A 24812-nucleotide genomic window follows, 5' to 3' on the forward strand; every position below is an offset into this window, starting at 1 on the left:
GCTTTTGTATGGTGGTGAAGGAGGTGAATCATAAATTCTGTATTTGGTAGCAAAGTATACATGTCTGCTCGGTAAAATGGAATAGAGCCCCCTCCACAAGTCTAAATGACAAATCATTCAGTTCCTAGTGATTCATTTCTACAGCCATAGAATTGAAATGATGGCTAGATTTGTATTCAGGAAGGAGCTTTCAATTGTGATATATATAGACAGAAAACTCAGATGCCAAAATGCTAAGGATTTTTTTGTTTTGTTTTGTTTTTGGTGTCATTCTGAGAGACAAATTTCAAATCAGGTGACTTCCTTTTTAGTATCTGTCCTTTTTTTTTTCTTTGGGGTTTCTTGATGTAGCATCCTATTTGTTCTTTAACACATATTAATTTGAAACTTTTATTGAGAAGTTTGCAATGTTTCTAAGTATTTCTCAAAAATATGAACTAGTAATTTTCCATATTAGGTCAGTGATGCTTATTCATCAGTACAGTTTAGGCTCAGTCTTATAAAATGTGACATACAAAACCCACCACCCAAAATAGCCACCCTCTTTTTGTGCTTTAACTTAAAATTAATGTAGAATTATATAAACATTAACACAGATTCAATTGATGTAATGTGTTGTCACAAATATATTTATAGTAAATTCATACTTGGAATTCTCTAGATACCAGTAGAGTTTGATATCAGCACTTATTCATTCACTAATGATTCATCGGCCATTTACTGTATGTCAGGAACTATTCCACATAGAGCAGTGAATAAAATAGACAAAATAAAAACTTATGAGATTTACATCCTAGAAGAAAAGATATAATTAAAAAAATAGCAAAGCAAATCATTACTGTATTAGAAGATAACAAATACTACAGAGAAATATAAAGCAGATAAGGAGGATAAGGACTGTTAGGGATGGGGATAGTTTGCAATTTTATATTGGATGGTCAGAGAAGTCCCATTGAAAAGATTAATTGAATGAAGACTTGAAGTAACTGAGGAAGAGAGACATGAGCATGGCAGGTGGAGAGGTGAGCATGCACAAGACAATGAGGGAGAGCGTGTTTAGACTGTTCAAGGAACAGCTAGAAGACCTGTATATTTAGAATAGAGTATACAAGGACAAAAAAAGCAGGAAATGAGGTTGAGGAACTGAAAGAGGACCCAACAAGTGGTCCTATTGACAACTGTAAAAATGTTTGCTTGTACTTTTAGTGAGCTGGGAGTCCTTAGGAAGAAGAGGTGTCTCATAATTTGAATGGCTTTGTAAAGGAATCAGTATGGCTACTGTGTGCACAATAGGTTGTGGGGGACAAGGGTGGAAGGTTACAGAGGATGGTGAATTGGACCAAGATGGTAGCAGTGAAGGAGTGAGAAGTAGTTATATTCAAGATATATTGAAAGGTACTGCCAACAGGATTTCCTGATGGATTGGAGGTGGGGAGTAAAAAAAAAAAAAAAAAGAAGAAGTAAATAATGATATGATGAAAATGTTTTGGGCTTAGCAATTCGAATAATTGAGTTATTCTGAGATTAGGGAACCTAAATTTGGGACAAATTTGAGGGCAAAGAAAATATAACTATCACATTTATTTCAAATATCTATTATGAGATATCAAGGAGGTATTTGAACATACAAGTCTCGAGTTCTGGGAGAAGTCCAGGATAGAGATAGCAATTTGGGAGTCATTGGCTTATAAATGACATTTAAAGCCATACAAATGGATGTGGTCACCAAGGCAGTAACTATAGATGGGGAAGAGAAGAATTACAAATAATAGACTCTGGGACACTCCGCTGAGAAGTCAGATGGAATGGGAGGAACCAAGATAGGAGACTGAGAAGAAGCTTGTTAAATCTACTGGCCATTGCATTTAGCAGCTGAAGCTTATAGGGATCTGAAGAGAACAATTTTGTGGTAAAGTAGATGTCTTGGTAGAGTGGGTCTGAGAGACAGGTAGCAAAGGAATTGTAGAAAATGGGCATCAATAACCTCGAGAAGTGGCGAGGGAAAGTTGAACAGGGAAATGGGGAGATAACTGAGGGATTGCTGTGGGAATTAAGGTTAAGACAAGAAATTTTTTTCCCCAAGATGCAATGGAAAGGGCAGAAATAATGATGAAAGTCAGAAAGTGGAGTGTTGCTAAGTATGTGAGAAGAGATCTGATCTAGTATAGAAATGGAGTGAGACTGGCAAATAAAAGCAACACTTGTGTGAAAAACTAGTTCAGACTACATTTCACTCATCTCTTCATTTAGAGAATGAGGCATATGAAAAGCATGTGGCATGAGTTTTAAAAGCATTGCAGTTTTATTATTAAAAGAAAATTGCCAGGTTATTCATTACACTTTCAAATAGTGATAAAAAAGAAATATAATCACAATAATATATAAAATCTTACTGACATTATTTCTACTGTAGCCTTTTCTCTTTAATCCATCTTTCCTTCTCTCATCCTCTCCATATAATACCTTCCTATTTTTTTTCTTCTCTAACTTCTATGCTCATGAATTATTCTCTACTCCTCAATCTCCATGCACAAAATCTGCCCCCTTTCGACAATTACAGTATCTCTCACACACACACACACACACACACACACACACACACACAGTTCATTTTGTGGTAAGTTTCTCAAATGGTCATGGCCACAAAATTGAGAGAAAAATATTTTTTCTCAGTGTTTCTCAATAAAGATAGCCACTGAATTGTATTTCTTCTAGGTTGGTACCCATATAATGGACTATTTAAAAAGAAATCCTTTCTCTGCTCATCACCTACCCTGTGATATTTTTACAGTGCCTTTTTATATTTGTAAGAAATGAATGTTTTAAAAAAGTACAAGTATATACCAAAAAATCATATTACTTTTATTTTGCTTATATGCAAACAAATTAACATAAAAGCATTTTATTATAATTTTTTAAAATATAGCCTGAGGAGCATTTTGGCAAATCCTTACCTTTTCTTTTATGGGGTTTGAACTCTTTTCCAATTGATTAAGGTATTAAACAGTTTCATGTATAGGTTTTTACAAGGATTCCCTCTTTTTGCACTGTTAAAAGTTTTGACATACTGATGCACATAATTATCTTGTTTTCGGAGAATTTCAAGTGCACTGTTTGTTATGTGTTGCAGTCAGAAGCCAGGCATGTGAAGTGGATCCGTATGGAATGCCAGGGGGATGTTCACACATCTGTCTGCTCTGCAGCAGTTACAAAACACGGACCTGTCGCTGCAGGACTGGCTTCAACTTGGGAAGTGATGGCAAGTCATGCAAAAGTATGTTGTTAAAATAAAACATTTTGCCAGCAGCTATAGCTTCAAAATTCGGTTTTTAGTACCATTTAGCAGCATCGACATCAGTTATTACATGAGATTTCATCAGGTGAAATTTGCCTGCAAATACATACCAGCCATGTTTCTCAGTATTTAGTGTGTGTGTGTGTGTGAGAGGGAGACAATGTGAATGAGAAATTGAATCAGGCTGTAAAGGCACTAAATTTGTGGATCTTCAGAAACATCCTTTAGGGAAGATTTTTAGGAAGATCTTTTCCTTAATTCCCTAAAGTATGATTCTGATCTAATGAGCACAAATCATTGGTTGATCTGATTTTCTCTTATTTGAACCAAGATGCTACTGCTAATTATAGGTGTGCTGTGTAGTCCAACAGAAATTCACATAAAGTAATGTTTCACCTTATCCAGCAACACTGTGGAGTGAATAAATAAATTTAGATAACCAGAGCTATACTAATTGGATATCAATCTGTATAACAATTTTACTGAAAACTTTATAGTGTGTGTGTATATGTATATATTTGAAATATTCCAGAATAATTTAATTGTTCTTTATTTTTAAAAGGTAACTTTTTTAAAATAAATGACTTTTGTAAATTTAAATTTAAAATTTTATACAAAGATTAGTTAAGGCCTTTATTTGGGGTGTTCATGATCAGATACAGTAGAATGTTCCTTACAGAAATAGAGTCAATTTAAGACTGTTGGTCTTTAAATGTCCCCCAAATGCTGTAATTTTTAAAGTTATGATGACTGCGCTTTACAGTATGTGTTTTGTCATAGCGATGGCTTTTTATTTCTGTCAGTGCTTCCTCTGGTCACTGTGCTGCCATCTCTTTTACTTATTGTCATGTGCTTGCTGAGGACTATGAAACAAAGCCACTAATTGTTATAATTATTAAGTCCAATTGGTTAAATCAATAGTACAAATGCTTTTAAGTAGTGAACCCAAGAAGCTCAATTGTAATAAAATATATGCATTTTAGTATTTTTTTTCTTTTCTAATTTTGTATTAAATTCTGGGAGTATAAAGATAGCAGGTCTCATGTTCAAGGATCCATAACTTACACTTACAACTATCAGCTCCAGTAATATGTCACAACTGATAATTCCTACTGGGAAACAAAAGAAAAGCACAGTAACACCCTCTTCCTTGCCTGCTGATACACACAAAAGAAGAAGACTGATGTGGAAAAATTCAGTTTTTCCATTTAATACATACCAGAAGTAGCAAAAAAGGTAGCCTCATTTCCATATTCCAAACTTGAGCTAGTAAATCTGATTTTAGGTACTTCAATCAAAACCAGAACTATGGCTATACTAGTATCTTTAAAGGTAGTTTCCATTTTCAGTTGTCTGTAATATAGGAAAACACCGAAAGAAACTTTAAAAGAGATATTGACTAAAAAAGCGACTAAAGAAACAACAGAGCAACTAGTTACCATTCCTATTTAAAACACACACACACAAGTACACACATCAGTGAAGTACCAGGTTTACCAATTACCAATTAAAAACATAAGCAAAAGCAAATATTAAGAAAAATAGGTGTGATGTAAAAAGTGTTCTTAAGTGATGCAAGTAGAATTGGACATTGGCATCACTATTGGAAAGATATTTGATAAAACATACATAAATAAATAAAATTGGCAATATCCTATAACAAATTATCCAATTTTGGCTGAAGAATTCATTGTAAGTATATTTCTAATGATAAAACCCAGACACACTACAATGTCCAATAATGAGAAGTTGCTGACTATATGATAGTTCCTCTCTATAAAAGATCCCTATTTTTTAAAAAACAAAAGTATCTATACGTGTGAAGTTGGTAAGAAATAGTCAGGAATATTAATTTCCAAATGAATCTGCACAACTTTCAAATAATATAAAATACAGTTTTTAAAGAAAATACTCTTAAAAGTAGGTAGACACTAAAAAGCTGTAAGCATAATGAAGATGTAATATTATTTACCCACTAATTCCATCTCTGGAAATGTATAATAGATCATCTAATAAAATGTGTACAATGCTTGTCTCAGTATTATTATTCTGGTGAAAAGATAAAACCAACTGGTTAATGGTTTGGTGAATTATCATATATCATACTGATCATACTGAAAGCATATAAGGGTTAAAATGATGGATCAATACAGAACATAATTCTGATGCTAAGTTTTAATAAAAGCATAATGCAAAATTGAATGTCCTCTTCTATAAGTAACTGTGCATTAGGAAAATAGACAAATTAAATTTTAAATAGTCACAATGGACTATAATATAGCAGTGAAAATGAATGAATGATGAGTACAACAACCATGGATGGATATCAAGAATGGTATAAGAATAAAATTAACTCACACATGTTCACACAAGCACTTTAAATATGCAAAATTAAACAATTTAATTTTTGGAAATACATGCAATATATATGCTGAAACTTTTTAAAAATGCATGATGAGGACAATAATCAGGATATTGGGTGTCAGTGAGATGTAAGGGGGATGGGTTTTGGACATGTGCTTGCTTTCCCATGCTCTGGAAATATTCTTCAGATCTGTGCTAGGTACATGGGATTTGTTTTATTTTTATTCTTTATATATTAAAATATCATAAATACACTTAATATACATTCATTAAATATTTATACACATTTAATAAATGTTCATATGCATTTAATATTCAATAACATTAATGTAGAAAGAAAATATATACAATAGTATAGTTTATATTGAGAGTTTTGAGCTTGTTACTAATTACTTATTTTTTCTTTTCCCTTCAGATTTTCTATAATGTAGTAATTTAACTCTACTAGGCATTTCACTTATGGTCTTATTGTCCAAATATAATGAGTCATTTGCATACTCAGATTTATTAATAAAGCTTAGTATGTTTTCTTTTTCATTTAGAGAATTTCTTTCTGAATTATATAGACTAAACTAATTGTAGGATACCTTAACAATTGGAGAGACTTGCATATATTTTCATATAAAAGTCTGAAAGTGTCAATTTACTAAAAAACTACTTCAATTCTGGCATTTTAACCCAGAAGATAGTTTTTCTTTTTCCTTAGACTGGAGGCTGGGGGGCTGTTTTTGTTTTGTTTTGATTTTGATAAGGACTGTGTTGTACAATCAGAGGCATCAACTTCTAACATTGTAATTAAGACATGCAGAAAAAAGTGAGGCTGTAACTGGCACAGGATTTCATTTCTTTAAAAAATAATAAATTGCACATTTAAACAAATGTAATATATTAGCACACAAGTATATGATGCTATCTGATTTTTTTTATTTGCCTCTGAAAGTCTATAGATGCAAACTCTGAGCAGGGTAATGTCTTAAATATTCTGAAGTCTTTAGCTTTGTCAAACATAATGAATGCTACAGTTAGTATCTCTAGAATGTGTTAGATAGATTGTAATGAATTGTAAAGTTAAATGCACCAGAAGTTGTAATAAATGTCCATTTTGCAGTTTACAAGTTATCCAGTGATCTGTCATGTTTTTGAAACATAGTTACAGACAAAAGAATAATTAACTAAATATAACTCATTCAGTGAAGTAATTTCTGTTTTAATTAAAGTAATCCAATTAGCTGGCCTTCTTGCACCAAGATACATTTGGCATATTTTAGAGTTTAATTTTTGGTATTGAATTTAAAAAACAGTAATTGTGCCAGTTAATTAAATCGTGGCATTATAAAGTGTAAAGAAGATTAGGCAGCATCAGTTGTTTATGTTTGTAATCTTTCTTCTCCAGGACCAAAGAATGAATTGTTCCTTTTTTATGGGAAAGGACGCCCAGGAATTGTTAGAGGAATGGATTTGAATACCAAGATAGCTGATGAATACATGATCCCCATTGAAAATCTGGTAAACCCTCGTGCTTTAGATTTTCATGCAGAAACCAATCATATCTACTTTGCTGATACCACCAGTTTCCTAATAGGCCGGCAGAAGATAGATGGCACAGAGCGAGAAACCATCCTGAAAGATGGTAAGTGGCAATATGTAACATAAACATCAAACTGCTCAGAGATAAGGCACTTTAAAAGGATAACTCCAATGCATGTTAAACTAACAACCAGAATCCAAGTTACTGTTTTTTAAATATTTGTTAATTTAATTTTCTACAGTTACATTATTTCTACATGTTTTTCACATGCCAGTATATTATATTGAACTTGCAATTGTCTGCTGCATCTGAAATATTACAGGAATTAAACTGAGCTGTATATCCACCTGGAAAATGGATACAAATATATGTTTACAGTGTTATATTGAAGAACTTAAGATTTAATGGGACATTAGACTTTTATAATATTTGGTTCTCACTAGACTATTAGTCATGTCACTCCAAGAACATTAAAAGACATCAATGCCTGCATTGTTGTAATTCTTGCATATTACTTCTTTATGTCATTAAATTTGAGTTCTCTTGAGTTGCTCTTGAAATATTAGAATCCCCAGAGAAATTTTAATTGTTTACACCCATATTTATTTGTAACTATATAATACAAGCCGTATGTCCATACATGGATTTCATAAATTGCTTGGCTTAAGAACAATCAGTCAATTAATGAAATAATATAACTTTGCCATAAATAGAAGAGATCTTTAATATTCAAGCATACCAAATCTTTGGCTGCTAGTTACCATCTGGGCATGTTAACTAATGATTCTGGACATCAGTTTCCTGACATACACAGCCTGCTTACCTATGAAATGTTTTAAAAATCCTTGATTTAGGGTACATTATTTGTGTGCTTATATGAAGGACAATGTTCTAGCTATCACAAGAGATTAAAGGAATTTATGAAATGGCTAGTACTTTCAAGTAGTCAGCAACCTACCTTTGGGTATAATATAAGCACACAAAAATGTAAAAGCTTTGCACCACTTAATTTAATTAATAAGTTCAAAGCAGATCTGAAGAAATGTTTAATGGAGAATGATTAATGGAGAATGCCCATGTAATAAGAATCTGCAGAAAGGAAAAGGTATCTTTCCCAGAGAATCTTTTGTGGAGGAGGTCATATTGCATTAGATCTTAAAAGAAGAATGTTAAAAGGAAAGGGAAGATATTTCAGTAACCAGAGGTTCCATAAAACAAATAAACACAAAGACAAAAACAAAGCACATGCTCCAGAAAGAGGATGAGGGAACATTAAGTGGAGACTACTGGAGGTTTGTTTGCAGGTGACAGCGACAGAAGACCCGTGGAGAGTGAAAGGTGGAGAAATGGGAGACCTTTAGTGTGAAGCCAAGGGCTTGGATCAAATCCTGAAGACTTAAGAGGCAGGAAATACTCTTGAGCCAAAGAATAATGTAAATGGCAAAATATTTTAGGAGAATCAGTGTGGTAGTGGAGTGCAGAATGAATCAGACAGAAGGGGGAGGAAATAAAAGCAGATATGGATTAAAATTATATACAGCTTGAGTGGTAAAGGAATGGTGGTCTCTCCTGTCTTTCAGAAGGAATTGGGGCAGTATACAAAGATTATTCATTCAACTTGGGTTCATTTTACATCAAACCTTTAGTGATAAAATGTATACTTTCCAGAAGTGACAAATGAAGTGCTAAAATAAAAGGAACCCTATTTTTGCCTTTTTTATAGTTTACTGATTGATTAAGGCAATGTAAATCCACTATGATTTAACATTCCCAAGGAATGTCTATAATTAGAGTTAAGATTTTTACTTTTAAATGGATGTGGCAAAGGCTGTCTGCCTCCTTTTCTCTGTCATGTGGTATCAGGTGATAGGGGATTGACAGCTTTAGATGGACAATGAACTTGCACATTCTAAGTGGATTCCTTTGGATTGTCTGGACATTTTCAAAAAGGACTGAAATGTATATAGAGAGTCCTTGATTTCTTTTCACCACGTAGCAGTTCCTAGGCTGTAACTGAGTGTTCTGGCTAATAATCCTAATTTTAATAACAATATCATACGGGGACACTGGTGGTTCTTTGCATTCCACCACGGCCACAGCAGTAGTAGAGAGAGTTGTAGCTCCTTCACTGCCAGGCCTATTTGTAGTGTTGCTGTAGTAGTAGTATGAAGGTTATGAGAACACTTCAAATAATTTACTTATTATTATTTGATATATAGTTGCTATATAATATTAGTTTCAGGTATATAATAGTGATTCAGCACATATACATTATGGAATGCTCACAATGATGAATGCAGTTATCATCTGTCATTGTTACAGTATTATTGACTATATTCCCTATGCTGCACTTTTTGCAGATTTTCACCTGAAATATATTTAATATTTTGATATTATTATACAAGGTATAGATTAATGTCTTCTTATTAATCTTTTTTCTTTCTAGTAAGGGGAATAATAATAGAAGGTAAGATAAGTGATTATCATGTCAAAACAAAACTTACATCTGGCAAATGACAACTGAAGATTCTTAGAATCAGAACAATTAAGTATACATTCACTCATCTAACTAGAGTCTCCACCATCCAACCTGAAGATTGAGAGGCAATGTTTGGTTTGACAAATGATTTTGTAAGCTTGGTAAAAATTCTGAGTCAGATAAATTCCTATAGTTTGAAGTACAAGGCTATAAAGATTTTGCTGTTTGGGAATAAAACATAAATATCTTGGACATGTATAAGCTCAGATATTTTCTATAAGGAAAAAACAAACCAACAGCATTAAAAAATAAACCCTCTATTCATTATTTCTTTTTTTTTTCTTTCAGAGGTTTTTGTAACCTAATGTAGTAAATCCTGCAGTCTTTGTGGAATCTTGTGGGTTAAAATAGTAATTAAATACATGAGAAAGAAAAATTGTGTGTTTGAGGTATTTAGATTTATCTCAGTAATTAGTGAAAATATCTGAAATGAATACACATTAGTGATTTCATATAATGCACTTCTATAGGGGCAAACATTTACTAATCCAATTATTTTTTCACACTCCAGAATTTTTGTAAAATTTGTGCTATTTATTTTAATTAGTTATCTGCTTTATTTATCTGCCCAGTCAATAAATATTCAGTGAATGCCTTCTCTGGACCAGGTGTTGTTCTAGGTGATGGGAATGTAGCAGCAGACAGTACAAAGTTTCATATTCTCCAAGTAGGGAGAAAGATAATAAATAAACACATAAATGAACAATATAATGGCAAATGCTATAAAGGAAATAAAGTGGGATACATTGGTATAAAATAAAAGGAGTTACCAACAGGAGGCAAATTAGACTAAGTGGTCAGGGATTTTACATTCACTGTCCTTGCCAGTTATTATTGTTAGACTCTAAGAGAACAGGATAGATGCTTTTTAAAAGATTGAATGCACTTTTATCTCCTTGGGTATCTTCTACAAGATTCATTTTTCACTATAGTATGAATCATGCTTTTCAGCAGAAAGGAAAAAAATATGAAAATGATAACTTACTATTCAATTTATTATTGCATATATTCTATTAATGCAATGCTTATTTTTAAACCATATAAATTAATTCCACTGAGATACATATATCTAAACAGAAGGCATGTTAAAATAATCTTTCATACCTTTAAAGTGTTTTAAAAAAAAACACTCAAAGCATTTTTCCTGAGTTTGAAAGATACTAATGCCTGCAGCTGTAACAGAAAAACTGTCATTTCAATAGCACCCAAAATTAAAGAGGAGACTGAAGGTCACTAAGTTTGTGGAAATTTGTTACAATAGCCCCAGAAACTAGCCCAAAGCCTGTGCTTTTAATCACTTTGCTCTGCTGACCTTCTGTACTTCTTAGGGTGGGTTCCACTTGATTGACATCTGGAATAGGTACCTGTTTCTACATCTCAGACTCTTCCTTTAACTGAAGACATTTCCAGGAGCAGAGCAGTTAGAGAACAATGAATAAGTTTGGACATGATGCAAAGTAAGCTCTTTTTTTTTCTTATATTAGGAATGGAGGTGCAGCCAGGAGGACATATTATAAAGGGTAGTGCCATATTTATGTGATGGCCTGTCCAGCAGCTGAAGGCTCAAACCCTGTCTTCATCTCCCTCCTATCCCACCATTTCCATACTCTCTCCATAGAATCCAACAGTTCCTCCAAATTTGTATTGAAATACAGTATTATACCTGGTATTATTATTTGATAATTCATCATTGTAATATTTAGTACCCTCATTCCCACCACCACCACCACATAGACAGACACACACTCACATATATGCACACACACCAGGACACTCACAAACCCACACCCACACACAACCACCAAGAACCACTTCAGAACTCCAGAAGTATTTCCAGGCCTCTACTTTCACCAGTCCTAGGGCAGCCACTCACAACAGATTCTAGGATGTGATCTGTTCCCAAATGACATCAACCTTGGAGTAAGATTATCCCTTTCTGCACCTAAAGATTACCATTTGTTATTGGATTTCAATGAACTTCACCATTGTATAATTCTTTAGGAACTTCTAGAGTCTCATAAAGATTGATTTTTACAGCAATGAATCAAACATGTTGAGCCATCACAATGAATTATGTTAGAAAGTTCCCATGAGCTTTAAATAGCGATTATGGCTTGCAAAACATTTTTGGAATTAGGATCAACCTATAGCGTTTGCTAGTAGATTACAAGTGAATATCAATCTCATTTTTCTGACTTTAATTTTGAACTTTCTCATAAAGAAAACCTCTAAGACCCTGGGAAATGTAGACTCTGACTAACCTTTAAGAGAAATAATGAATTCATTTGTCCATCATTAGACATTTCCTAATTAAAACTGTTAAGAGACTTGCAAGTGTTTGCAACTTTTGAAAATCTAATGGATATTGTTGTTCCTCTGAGTTTGTACAAGATGACTCTTGTTGACTATTAATAAGGTGTTTTCTCAGAATTTGCTGGATATTTGAGTCCTGAAAACATGGGTGCAATTTCATAAATAGTTTTAAATAGATATTTCTCATAACTGTTCATTTCTCATAACTGTTCATTTCTCATAAAGTATATGAAATTTTTGGGAAAAAATAAACTTTAAGACAATGTATGTCTTTTTTTGCTTGAAAAGTTGACATGCATATGAGAAGATTGAAACCTAGGTTTAAAATGTCTTGTCATAAAAAAAATTGAATTGGTCATGTGGCTAGTGGATTTTAGTAAACATGGAGAAGAAGACATCTTTTCCCTTATTTCTTTCTACCCAAAATAGGCATGTATGCACATGTACAGTCAGGGAAAAACACAGAATACTACACAAACACACACAATATACACATGAATTCAGAGTAGCTCTACAAGCTTCTATAAAGAAGTTTATTATCTTGTATATGTTGAATTGCTGGTAAGGTCAAAAGAGAGAATGTGAAAATACTTGGTAATCTCCAAAGTACCATTCAAGTGTTATTACAAATATAATTGTTATATTAATAAATATTCTGATCAGTAGAATTTTTTTTTGCATACTTTACCAGTTTCAACATGAATTAAAATAAAACAAATGCATTCAACCCAGTTGCTTAATTATTCTTACCTTTATGTAATTTTTATTTGTTATTTCAGAAGTCACTGGGGAATCCTCTATTAACCTAGGCCTAAGATTATGAACCTTGACTATAATTGTACTGCTGCTTAGGTTCATGCAAATTTCTCATTAAAAAAAACATTTGATAAATGAGTCTTAGCTGACATTATTGAGGAGGTTTTAAGTAGGAAATGCCAGCTTAAATTGTGACACCAGGTAATACCCACAATGCAAGATGAGGAAGTTCCCATGAAACTAGACATTATGAGGGATTTTAGGAGAGTGGTGATTGTCATCGTCGATGTAAAACATATGTTGAAAAATGTGACTGACCTCTCTAGAACATAACTTTGTTTTTGGCTCCCATTGATTTTTAAAATGTATTCAGTAAACTTTCCTACCCCACAGCAAAACTTGGTCAAATCCCAATCCTTTCTGCTCACAACTAGGCAACAGACAGATCTCCTAGTCATTTAAGTCAGAAACTCGGCCCTATTTGGTAATTAGACTGCCAAATCAACTATATATATACACCTATATACATATATATCACAATTCTAAATTCAGTGTATCATCAATTCCTTCCCTCTTCCCACTTGTGTTGTTTTCTGGCTAGAAGCTTGGAAAAGGAAAGGAGGGCATATTTGGTCCATTCTCTTTCTCTGCCCTGCATTTATTTTCTATGTCACCTGTCCCAGCTTTCTAGTCAGTTTCTGATGCCCACTCACTTCTCCATATTAGAAGTAAGTGTAAGAGTGGTAAGTAGTGGTAAGGAGATAGTAAGGGTCATATTTGAACCAGTTGCATTGTAGTCTGACATATTTAAAATTTACTCTTTTGAGGGGTATGGATATGTGTGTGTGTGGGGGGTGAACGTGTGCCTGCACATTCATGCACATGCAAGCTTTTTGGAGGTGTTCTGCTGGATCTCTCTAGTTTCAATTCCCTTAGTCAAGATGCATGAAACTTTATGCTTGTGACTTTTCATTCCTGAATAACCAGTTCTTGTCCATCCTGTTACTGTTTGAGTCCCTGCACCCGCTGGACAACCTAATACTGAACCAAAAGACATCCTCTGTCAGATTTTCTCCTTTGTGGTCCATATTTAGTCCACAAAATTATTTGTAAACCTTCTGCTAAATAAACTCTGGGAAATGCAGATATAGAGCTTATCAACCATCACTATTCTTCCAGAAGACTCCACTTTAACTTTTTCAGTTGTGGGGTTTTCTCCAGCATGAGTTTCTTGTATTTAGTTCAATTTTATTCAATTCAAAGATCTCTTAAAGGTCCCACAGTAGCCCCATCACTGGAGTTGATGTGGAAAATATCTTTCCAATGTCTCTTTCCTACCACCTTGGGAGATTGAAGGGTAGGGACTGAGACTTCCAGAAGCAACATCTGTCTCCAAAGTAATCTTCTAAAATCCTCCACTCTTTACATTCTCTTCCCTTTATACCATTGGTCTGGTTGAGGTGTCCAAGAGTTGTGAAAACAATTCTGATATAGTTGTTTGTAAAATATGAAGACATTTTTTCTCACCTTCACTTTGAAATTTTTTTTTTCATAATTCTGACTTCTAATCAAAGCTTTAGTTTTAACATCCCATTACAGATGTCACAGTGAGTTACTATTGCTCCTGATTCTGTAAGAATGATCAACCAAATCGCAGGATGTCCTAATTAGTCACTAAGCAGTGGTCCAAATGATATCTTACAAAGGAGATACAAGAAAAACAACAGTGAGACCATTTTGAAAATTCATTTAAACATACAGGTGGCAACAAATAGTATTTTCACTTACCTTTCTGTTTCTATGTTTTTAAATTATTAACTGATTTTAATATCGCCTAGATTCTTAGTTTTCATTTCAAATACTTGAAAGATTTTGCAAGGCTTAGAAACAGGTCTTTTCAAATCAAGGAAGTGTTAAAAAATGAGCAAACCAATTCACATACCAAAGCTCTCAAGAGGATGCATGACAACACATCACAAAACTTGTGATAAAAGGACATCTTTCCGCTCTCTCATTCTTTCCTCCAATTGTAGCAACTCAAGGTTACCCTCTTCTATCATTTGTATGTGTTAAGTTTAAGGAAAACCAGATGTGGCATATTTTCTAAAATGCTGTATCTCTGGTCAGTGAACAATATTATGTGAGTTAATTTTCTGTCCAAATTCTTCAGAATCACAGAATACATAAAGGCTGTATGTGAAAATTAAAATTACTTTTTCTCAGACCGGCATTGGCTCCCAAGATCAATGAAAATATTGCTTATGTGCTGTGCATCACAAATCATAGAACTGTTCTTTAATTAATTCCCATTGTTTGTATTACTTTATCTTATGCCCCAGGAAAAGTCATGTTATTTTTGGTGTCATAGTCATGATCTGTAAATTGAACAGGTTGAGTTATGGGGAGTGTATTCTAGCAAAAGACACCTAAAGTACCTAGTGAGGAGTATATACATTTCATACCCACTCCACCACAAATAGATTTTGAGGACAAACTACCAGATACATTTAACTCAGACTAACATTAGATTAGACATTAGTCACAGACTAACTGCTAATCAGGTTGGTTAGTTGTTATTATATTGATAACAATCCTTAAGTAATCGATCTTTTCATTTCTTTTTTATTATAACCAAAATCGCTGACTTAACTGGTATTCTTTGTTCTATCCAAAACTGGCTGCAAATTTTACTCTGAATACCTATCTTTTTCTTCTGATAAACTCTGCTTTTTTAATTGTATTTTAAAAAATCAGGTTCAAAATTTATGTACAGTAACATTTGCCCTTTCTCTAAGGAAACAGTGTAGTGTATCTGGTTGTGTAACTACCACCACAATCAAATTAGAATATTTCATCACCCAGCAAAGTTCCTTCATGTCCCTAACTGATCTAACTTCTGTTCTGATCTGATTTATCTTTCTATAGTTTACCTTTTCTGAAATATCATAACAATTTAACCATGTAGCATATAGCTTTTGAGTTTGTCCTGCTGCACTTAGGTAATGTTTTTGAGATTTCTCCATGTTGTTGACATATCGATTCTTTTTCATGCTGGGTTATATTATATTTGTATGGATATGCCACAGATTCTTTATTCACTTACCAAAATACACATTTGTTATTCAATTACCAGTTTATCATTTGGGTTGTTTCAACTTTGGTCAGTTATGAAGAAAGCTCGTAGGAACATTTATATGCAGTACATTGCATGGTCATGTGTTTTCCTTTCTGAAAGTGGATTGCTGATAATACGGTAAGTGTATGTGTAACATTTTAAGAAACTGCCAAATTCTTCAATCTGTTCAAACTGTTTACAAGCTGGCTGGGTCTGCCTTCCCAACATTAAGGTGTAAGATTTCCAGTTCCTCTGCCTTCTCTTCGGTGTGCTGTATTAATCAGTTTTTTTCATTTAAGCGATTCTAATAGGTGTATGTTTACAACTCATTATTTTAATATGAAGGATTCTGCATCAAGGTCAACTTAGTCTCTGAATCTGTTGACAGCTTTACCTTTTCTATTCACCAGTTTATGTTGATTAGTTGCTTTCTTGCTTTTTATATATCTTTAATTAGTTATTAAACATCAAATAGTGTACATAGAAAAATCTTAGATATCCAGTAAGTAAAATTTATGCCTGAAGAATAAGACATTTCTTCTGCCAGTGTATTAATGTGGAGAGTTTGGTCAGTCTGTTAAATAATGGGGCTCAGATTGGATTTTTTTCATATTATAGTTACCTTTGGTGAACCAGAGCTTCCAGATCCCTCCAGTGATTCACTGCTACTATCTTTTTTTCTTATACTATGCATTGTATAGTTCAAAATTAAAAATAGGAGTGCAGGGAAAATAAATTAATCCATATGCTTTAGAGTTCTTTTTTCATGGTATCATTAATATACAATCACACGAGCAACATTGTGGTTACTAGATTCCCCCCATTATCAGGTCCCCACCACATACCCCATTACAGTCACTGTCCATCAGCATAGTAAGAGGCTATAGAGTCACTATTGTCTTCTCTGTGCTATACTGCCTTCTCTGTGCCCCCCCCCTACATTATGTGTGCTAATCATAATGCCCTTTAATCCCCTTATCTCTCCACTCTCACCCACACTCCCCAGTCCCTTTCCCTTTGGTAACTGTTAGTCCATTCTTGGGTTCTGTGAGTCTGCTGCTGTTTTGTTCCTTCAGTTTTTGCTTTGTTGTTATATTCCACAGATGAGTGAAATCATTTGGTACTTGTCTTTCTCTACCTGGCTTATTTTACTGAACTCTGCTACTATCTTGTGCTTAGTGGGGAGCCTTGGCTAGGCCTGATCATACCTCAGCTTTCAGTAGTTTGCATGGCTGCCTCACCAAGGGGCCCCTCTCTGCACTTTTTCCTTCCCTCAGTGGTAGACTATTGTGATCTGTTGGTGAGTGGGAGTTTCATTGTGGGCGGAAGAGGGGTTCTCCACTCTCTTGGTCCAGTCTCAGTCTTAGGTCCTGTACGTCTAGCCTTTGTGGGTGAGGCTTCTCCTCCCTTGGCAGCCAATATCTGCCATGTATCTGTGAGAAATCTTGGGCAAGATATAATCTTCTGCTCTACCTCCCTGTCACACCCCCACCCCCAGGGAGCAAATACCTGATTTTTTTTTCTATTTAGGATTCTGGATCCAAGCAGCTTTACTGCCCCTCCTCCAGGGCAAGCAGCTATGCTTCTACACATTTCTCAGTGTCAGTATACCTTTGTTTTGGACCAGTGGCAGTAATTTCTTACCCTTCTCTGAGCATTAGACTAAATATTGCTTGTTGTGAGTAGCAAACTGGTGGTGAGACCAGGTGGTGTTTCTTACTGCTCCCTCAATGGCAGCTTATCTTCTTTGTAGCTCACCTTACCTCTAAAGAAGGGAAGGTTTCCTATTCCTTTTCTCTTGGCATATGATTCTTGTTTCTAAACCTTCCTCACAGGCAATGGATATTTGACTTGCTTCTGGAGGTGGGAAGGTCTCCTCCCCTTTTCACAGTGGTTTAAGGGATTTCCTTTATATAAGAGAAGATATTGGGAGATAGGGTAGGTTTCATGTCCTGTATTTCCTGGAAAACATTTTTTTAGATTGAAATGTTTCCATTCTTTTATTTCTTGACTTCATGAAGAAGGCAGACCAGTCAGTGCAAGGTCCCAGAGCAGAGCTAGCCTTCCACATGGCCTCTGAGCTGGGAACTTAGTGTCTGCCCTTAGGCTCATCTCCCAGGCCCAGGCAGCCCTTATGGCCCTGACTTCTAAAGAACCTACAGTTAAGGCTCTTACATATTTAACACCTAATATGCTGCCAACTGTAGAAATTCACATTGTTCTTTGATGAGGATTTGGTAACAGCAAAATCCATTTAGAGTATAGATTCTGGAGCCACACTGCCTGGGTTCAGATCCCAACTCTGTCATTCACTAGCTGTGTGATCCTAAACAAGTTATTTAATCCCTCTTTTCCTTAGTTTCTTCATGTGCCAGTTTCATGTCTCACACATATGGGTCTCTCTCAGGTTGCCTGCCCTACCTTCAACATTTCTCTTGTAAATTCAGTGAAAGGAATCCTTTGTGTCAGGCTTTCCCAAGAATTCTAGAATCTCACATTAAACCACACTTGGTTTTAATGATTTTTACCACTTCAGATTTTTTAAAAACCTACGTTTATGGCAGTTGCCTCTTCTTCCTTTGCAGAGCAAAAGGTGCAACGCTTCACGCATCCTAGTTTTCCTGAAAGGGGCCTATCACTCTGGAGTCCTTTTCATCTTGTTGCCTTGGGATCTCAGCTTTTATTTAAATTCAAGGAAAGTTGTGATCTTGTAGATTACTGGACTTTCTCTTATTGCTCTGTGCTTCAGTATTCTTTTCAGCTTTTTGCATCCTAAGTGAAGCCCAACTCTGCATATCTATAATTCATGAATTCAAATGGGAATTTGAAGAATAAGATTGAGATATCTTTTAAAACTGCTGTCTTCCCCTTTACATTAGCATGAGAATCAATTTTTAAAAGTACCTGAGTACCTCTTGTGATATATGTGAATCCCTTGTGAGGCTTCTAAACATCCACAGTCTACGCATAAAGAGATTTCACTTGATGCAAAAGGATACAAGTGTTTTCTGCTTTCAACAAGCTCAGTGCATTATTTTGTAGCCAAAAAGTAAATAAAGTAGCAATGGGGATTTTTCACTTTGCAAAAATAAAAATTGGTTCATACACTGTTATCAGGAAAAAAAAAAATCTGCTAGAGGGATGGTGCAGGATGATCTTTTTAGAGTTATCTAAAAATCTGATCCTCGCTTATAGCTAAGATTTCCATTCATTTACCTACATAAAACACCATATAATTCCTAAAAACTTACCAGGTAGTAGGCAGAGTATTCATCTAAAAAATATAAAATTGTTGCTCTCAAAAGGCTTGCATTCTACTCAAATGCATCAGTAAGATTACAAATGAGGCAAAGGACTATGTATAAGACCAAGCAAACAATTCATCCTGACTTTGCCCTCGGTATCCATTCAAAAAAAAAACAAATCACTGAAAGATACCTTTAACAAAATTATTTGATAATAGCACTGAAAAATTGAAAAGTGTACCATCAGTTATCAGAAACAATAAATTTCCTAACTAAAAAGCAGATTGGACCAGACCTGGAACACAAGAAGCCATAGCCTAAGTTTATATTTGTAAACTTCAAATGTAAGACTTGAAAAGCAGAATGCTGTGGTCTTAAGAAAAACTAAAAGAGATGGAAAAAAATGCCTTAAGACAAAGTTTAAAGCAATTTAATAATTAAGTGAACTAAAAATAATGGGCCCAGTTCAATCCATCCTTCTGACACTAATTTTACCCCTTAAAAGCACACACAAAGAATGAATTGGGATTGGTCTATTTATTTAGAACAAAAAGATAAAAGAATTTTACCTCTGAACGCATTTAAAAATAAAGCTTAAAGAGCACAAAGAACATAACATTTAGGAAAATACAAGTTTTTTTTTTGGTATTGGGATGTGGAACATTTTCTTAAGCGAGCCATAAAACCCAGGAGTTACTAAATAAATTTATATATATATATACACATACATATATAATGTAAAGGAAATATTTACATTTTTGTATGCCAAAGGATATTATAAGCAAATGAGAACACTATATACTAGGCAAAATGTTCATAATATATATAACAGGAAAATATTTTTATTTGACAGAATAAAGGGAAATGGTGTAAGAAAGCAATATAAAAATATTTGTCAAAGCAATTCACAGAAGAATACAATTTCCTTTGTATTCAAAGGAAAAATGTTCAACATCGACTAGTCGTGAAAATGTAAATTAATACAATCATATGACTTTTACCACCTTTATCAGATTAAAAAATATTGATAATATATAACATTAGTGAGATAATAAAAATAAAATACTTCCTATAGTATTGAGGAAAATTTAAACTGCTGTAGTGGTTTTGAAGCATTATTTTGTAATATCTATCGAAACTAAACTGTGTATAGTATTCAATCTAACATTTTCACTATTGGCTTCCTATTCTCTTGATGTATATATGTGTTCAAAAGGAAGCATTATTTGTAATAACAAAGAAATTGGAAACAACATAAATGTCCATCAGAAAGAGGAATGATGTATTTTTGCTATGAATAATATTAAGTAGCAGTTAAAATGCATGAGGTAGAGCTACATATACTTCCATGAACAAAACTTCCAAAGTGATAAATAAATTAAGTGAGTTGAAAAATGCATTTTTTTTTGCAGGCAAATGTTTATGTAAGTATATTAACTTTTTTTGGAAAGATTAGTAAACTTTTTATAGAAATTACCTCTAAGGAGGGCCATGTGAATTATTTTACTCACATCTGACTGTCCTTTTAAAATACGTACAACATGAAATGCATTCATACCTTCCTTAAGTAAGAATTTAAGAGAAAATAACTGTAACAAAGGAAAGAAATGCAGTTATGGGTCAGCATATTAAAAAACACCTATAATGCAAAAAAAAAAGAACTATATTTGCTGCCTGCCAAGTCCTTCCCCAAAATATTTCTTTCTTTTATATTTATATGCGGTTTTTTTCCCAAATAAAGGTGTGACTTCTCATGCAGGTTAGTTGTGCTATAATCTCTGCTTCTTACATCTTCACAAACATCTGTCTACTCTCAGTCATGACTTAATCACCTATTTAAAAAAATAGATTTAGGACCAATTCTTTACTAACCTGCACATACACATACTTATAAAATTCTATGAAGCCAAATGGATTCAGAGAATATATATCATTTACCTAATGCCTAATGGATAGTTAGCACCAGAATTATAAGTATTATTCTAAACTCCCAATTTGAATTACTATAATCTTGCCACTATTCAGTATGCTAGATCACTACTTTAAAACAAGTAAGTTCCTCAATGATTATGTTCTGGAACGATGGAGAAGTTCAGATTTAACTGAGCATTTAAGCATTTAAGTAGATGGAAAAGCAGCAGCTTTCCTAGTAGGTATTTCACATTTCTGCCAGAAATCTTGGGGACTCTCATCCAGATGAAATAAAAGATGATAATTATAATGCTGCACACTCTTTGAAAAAATAATCTATGATCTGTGAAAGATGTTTTTCTCAAATATCTTGTTTCAAACTATCAGCAATTTAATTAGGGAAAGACAAATCAATTTCTTATTAAACAATTCTTGAGAGCGTTCTTGGAATATACGATTATTTGCTATAACACTGATACTGAATTTTCTGTCTGTATAATCTCTGGGCTTTCTCCCCTCTTACTTTTTGAATTAACAGGTGCTACCTTGTGGTGGCAGAATATGAATCATTCTTTTTTTTTTTTTCTCAATATCTCTAATTCTATTAAATGTCTCCTTCTTATCATATGCTTAAGCTGATGCTACTCTTTATAATTCAGCTTAGGTGCCCCCATCCCCAAGAGTCCTTTATTAGCATTACCATGCTAAATACGATGCACTTTGGACAGTCTTAGCTGAATCATTCTTTAGAGAATATAATTATTTGTATATTAATGACATTCTGAACTTCCTAGCACATTCAACAGTAGCATGGCAAGGAAGGAAAATGTTTTATTTTTTTACATTTCTACATTGCATAGTACTTTTCAAGTAATAATATTTTTATCATCCAGGGTATTGATTTAAATAAAACCTCTCCATATTTTGCTTTTGATTCTCCTTAGAGTAGTTAGTGATAGCATATGTCAAACAGTGGAGTAGGTTATATCTATAGCCAGATTAAGTGATATTTTTCCATGTTACAATCTGGGTATATTCATATGTGTGATTTTTCTGATTTGTTTGATTTGTAGGTGGTTTTTATAAAGTAATGCTTTTTATAGTTCCAGATATATGAATATGTTTGAGGATCTAACAGTTAAACGAAGGGTTTAATTTTTCTTCTAGGTGTTTGACATGCTGTGAAAGTATTGGGTTGCTGATCATATTGAAACAATAGGAGCACATTCTTCACTGGTATTCTGGATTAAAAAAGCCACATATCCCCAATTCCATGTTAATTTTTTTTCCTTTGCCCAGATTTATAGTGCTTCAATTCATTCATTTTTTTTTATTTATAAATATTTACTAAGCATTTAATTCTGATCTCTTATAGGGATTTCAAACCTGAATTATACTTCTCTCCTGCCCTCATATTCCATAGAGACAAATAGTAAAGTTGGCATGTCCAACTTCAGTAAACATAGCAAGGCAGCAAGTGGTGAGAGTCAGGGATGAGACGCAGATAGAGCATAAAGGGAGATTACAGGGTAGATGCATTTTACAGGGAGAATAAAGAAGAGTTTTTTGCAGAGAGTATTTTGTCTCTGAAAGAGGTGAAGGATTTAAAAAATGGAAAAATTCAAGAAAAGAGAGGGAATGGAAAGTAAGAATGGCACAGAGGTGGGAAAGTAAAATGTGCATATAAGAATAGGGAAATGAGCTAACATTAGGTCCTGTTATTTGTAGGTACCCTATATTATTTCATTCTACCTTCACAAAAACAAAGTATGGGGAAATTTTATTATAAAAATTCTTATAAAGACTAAAATGAAAAGCAACGGGAAAGTAAAGATGTCACTTTCCCTATGACACTGAAGACCATGTTTTTTTTCCAGCACAGCACATCAGTTAGCTTAAGATAGTAGAATTCAGCTTGTATCATGGGGCTCACGAAGGTTAGTGAAAAATAATTATAGGTCATTGGAAGGAAACTTGAAATTATTCATGAGGTAATAGTGAGTTATTCATTTATATATTCCTTCAGACAACCAATATTTATTGAGATATGCTATGTATAGGAAACACTCTAAGCCTTGGAGATATACCAGTGAAAAAGACAGTATCTTGAAAACAATATATTGGAAAATATCTTGAAAACATAGGTTTTATATATGACAAGAAGAGGGGAAAATTACCCTAGAATCTTCAAGATATTTTATTGTTGAACAGAAGTTACGTTTATTTCCTGGATTTATTATAGCAAATTAGCATATGCCGTTTCTTTATTCCAGACCAGGTTTATTCTAGACTTAACACGTAGGCTAGTAAACTATGTGTGCGTCCTCATGACTTGTGACCCCTTCCAAAAAAAAAAAATATAGAACGAAGACTACCTCAAACATACCTTCAACTCAACTTTCTTTTCTCTGTATCTATTAAATGTATTTTCTCCTCACTATTCCTTTGGCATTGGAAGAATCAAAATTCTCATCCAAATATGCATTTTGGCTCTGAGTTTTCAGATATAAAACAACAAATTCACCGTGAACTGGTATACTATGCAAAATGTAGATAACTTAAAAGAATATATTGTAATGATATTAGCATATTAAGGTGATGATGGTCTGTTAACTATATAAAATATTTTAATATTCATTGGTTTTCCTCTTTGGTTAGTTTACATCTGTCTTCACAGGTTAGCAGTGTGTTCCTAGGTCCAGAATTGGCACTTTCACCTCTGTTATTAAAATGAATTTTCATAATCCTTTATTGTATGTCAAAGAAAATTGTGTGCAGTTTGTGTCAGAAACAGTTCCCTTGATATTTCAGCTGCTAAGGTATTTGTAATGTGTCAAACAGAGGAATTTCACATTGTAAAATTTAGCTCACTACTATTTCAGGTAAGAAAAATATACCCTTTTTTGAGATTAAAAAAGTTATCTAGGGTTATAAATGACAAATATCTCATTTTGAGCAAATATTTTCCAAAGCCCCTGTCACAATGTCTAGCCATGAAACGTTTAGCATTTCTACTTTTAAAGTACTTCATATATACTTATATATATGCATGTATGTATAATTTCAAATAAATTTTATCAACTCTAAGGCTGTGTAGTATTTGGAAAATGTAGTTTATATTTACTGCTCTACTAGCTACAGATATTTAATATCCTTATGAAGATTTGCCAAAAAATATTGCAAATAACTTTTTTATTTGATGGCAAGAAAATTCATGTTTAAAGAAATTAAACTTGACTGAAAAAAATTTGAGAAGTTTCACTTACTTTCAAGGTAGAAAGCAACCACAGAGAGCAGAGGTAGTTTTGTCCTCCATAGGATACCCGGTAGCACCTGGAATCATTTTTGGATGACACACCAGGGAGGGAGGTCCTTCCGGCATCTAGTAGACATAGGCTGATGCTGTTCTGCATTGTGGAATATGCCAGACAGCTCCCCACAGCTATGGAGTACCAGGTCAAAAGTGTTATCAGTTCCAGTGTGGAGAAGCTCTGTCACAGAAAGCTGTCACCTCTGCACAGGTGCCAAAAGCAGAAAGTGACAAAATGACTGAAGATAATTTATTACTCACAACACAGTAAACAGCATGAGTATCAGCATAGTTGTGCTGATCCCCGTATCCAAATCTCACAGGGCAACTTGATGGGCCTGGATGGATGCTAAGCAAAGCAGTTGGTTGTGCCACAGCTGAGGAAGCCTTGGCCTGGGATCAGCACCTTTTGAGCAAACAGCCAACACTGTAGCCA

General features: G+C 33.9%; 1 protein-coding gene across 1 annotated transcript in view; it reads left to right on the forward strand.

Moving 5' to 3' along the window:
* Positions 1 to 24812, forward strand: part of LRP1B (LDL receptor related protein 1B) — a 1911502-nt gene that overhangs the window by 1083322 nt on the left and 803368 nt on the right. The window contains exons 10-11 of the mRNA XM_057505633.1: positions 3131 to 3274; positions 7053 to 7289. Coding sequence (XP_057361616.1) covers positions 3131 to 3274; positions 7053 to 7289 — 381 coding nt within the window. The remainder of the gene's footprint in view (positions 1 to 3130; positions 3275 to 7052; positions 7290 to 24812) is intronic.

Source organism: Manis pentadactyla, chromosome 8 (assembly GCF_030020395.1).
Source record: "Manis pentadactyla isolate mManPen7 chromosome 8, mManPen7.hap1, whole genome shotgun sequence".
In the NCBI taxonomy this organism is placed as follows: Eukaryota; Metazoa; Chordata; class Mammalia; order Pholidota; family Manidae; genus Manis; species Manis pentadactyla.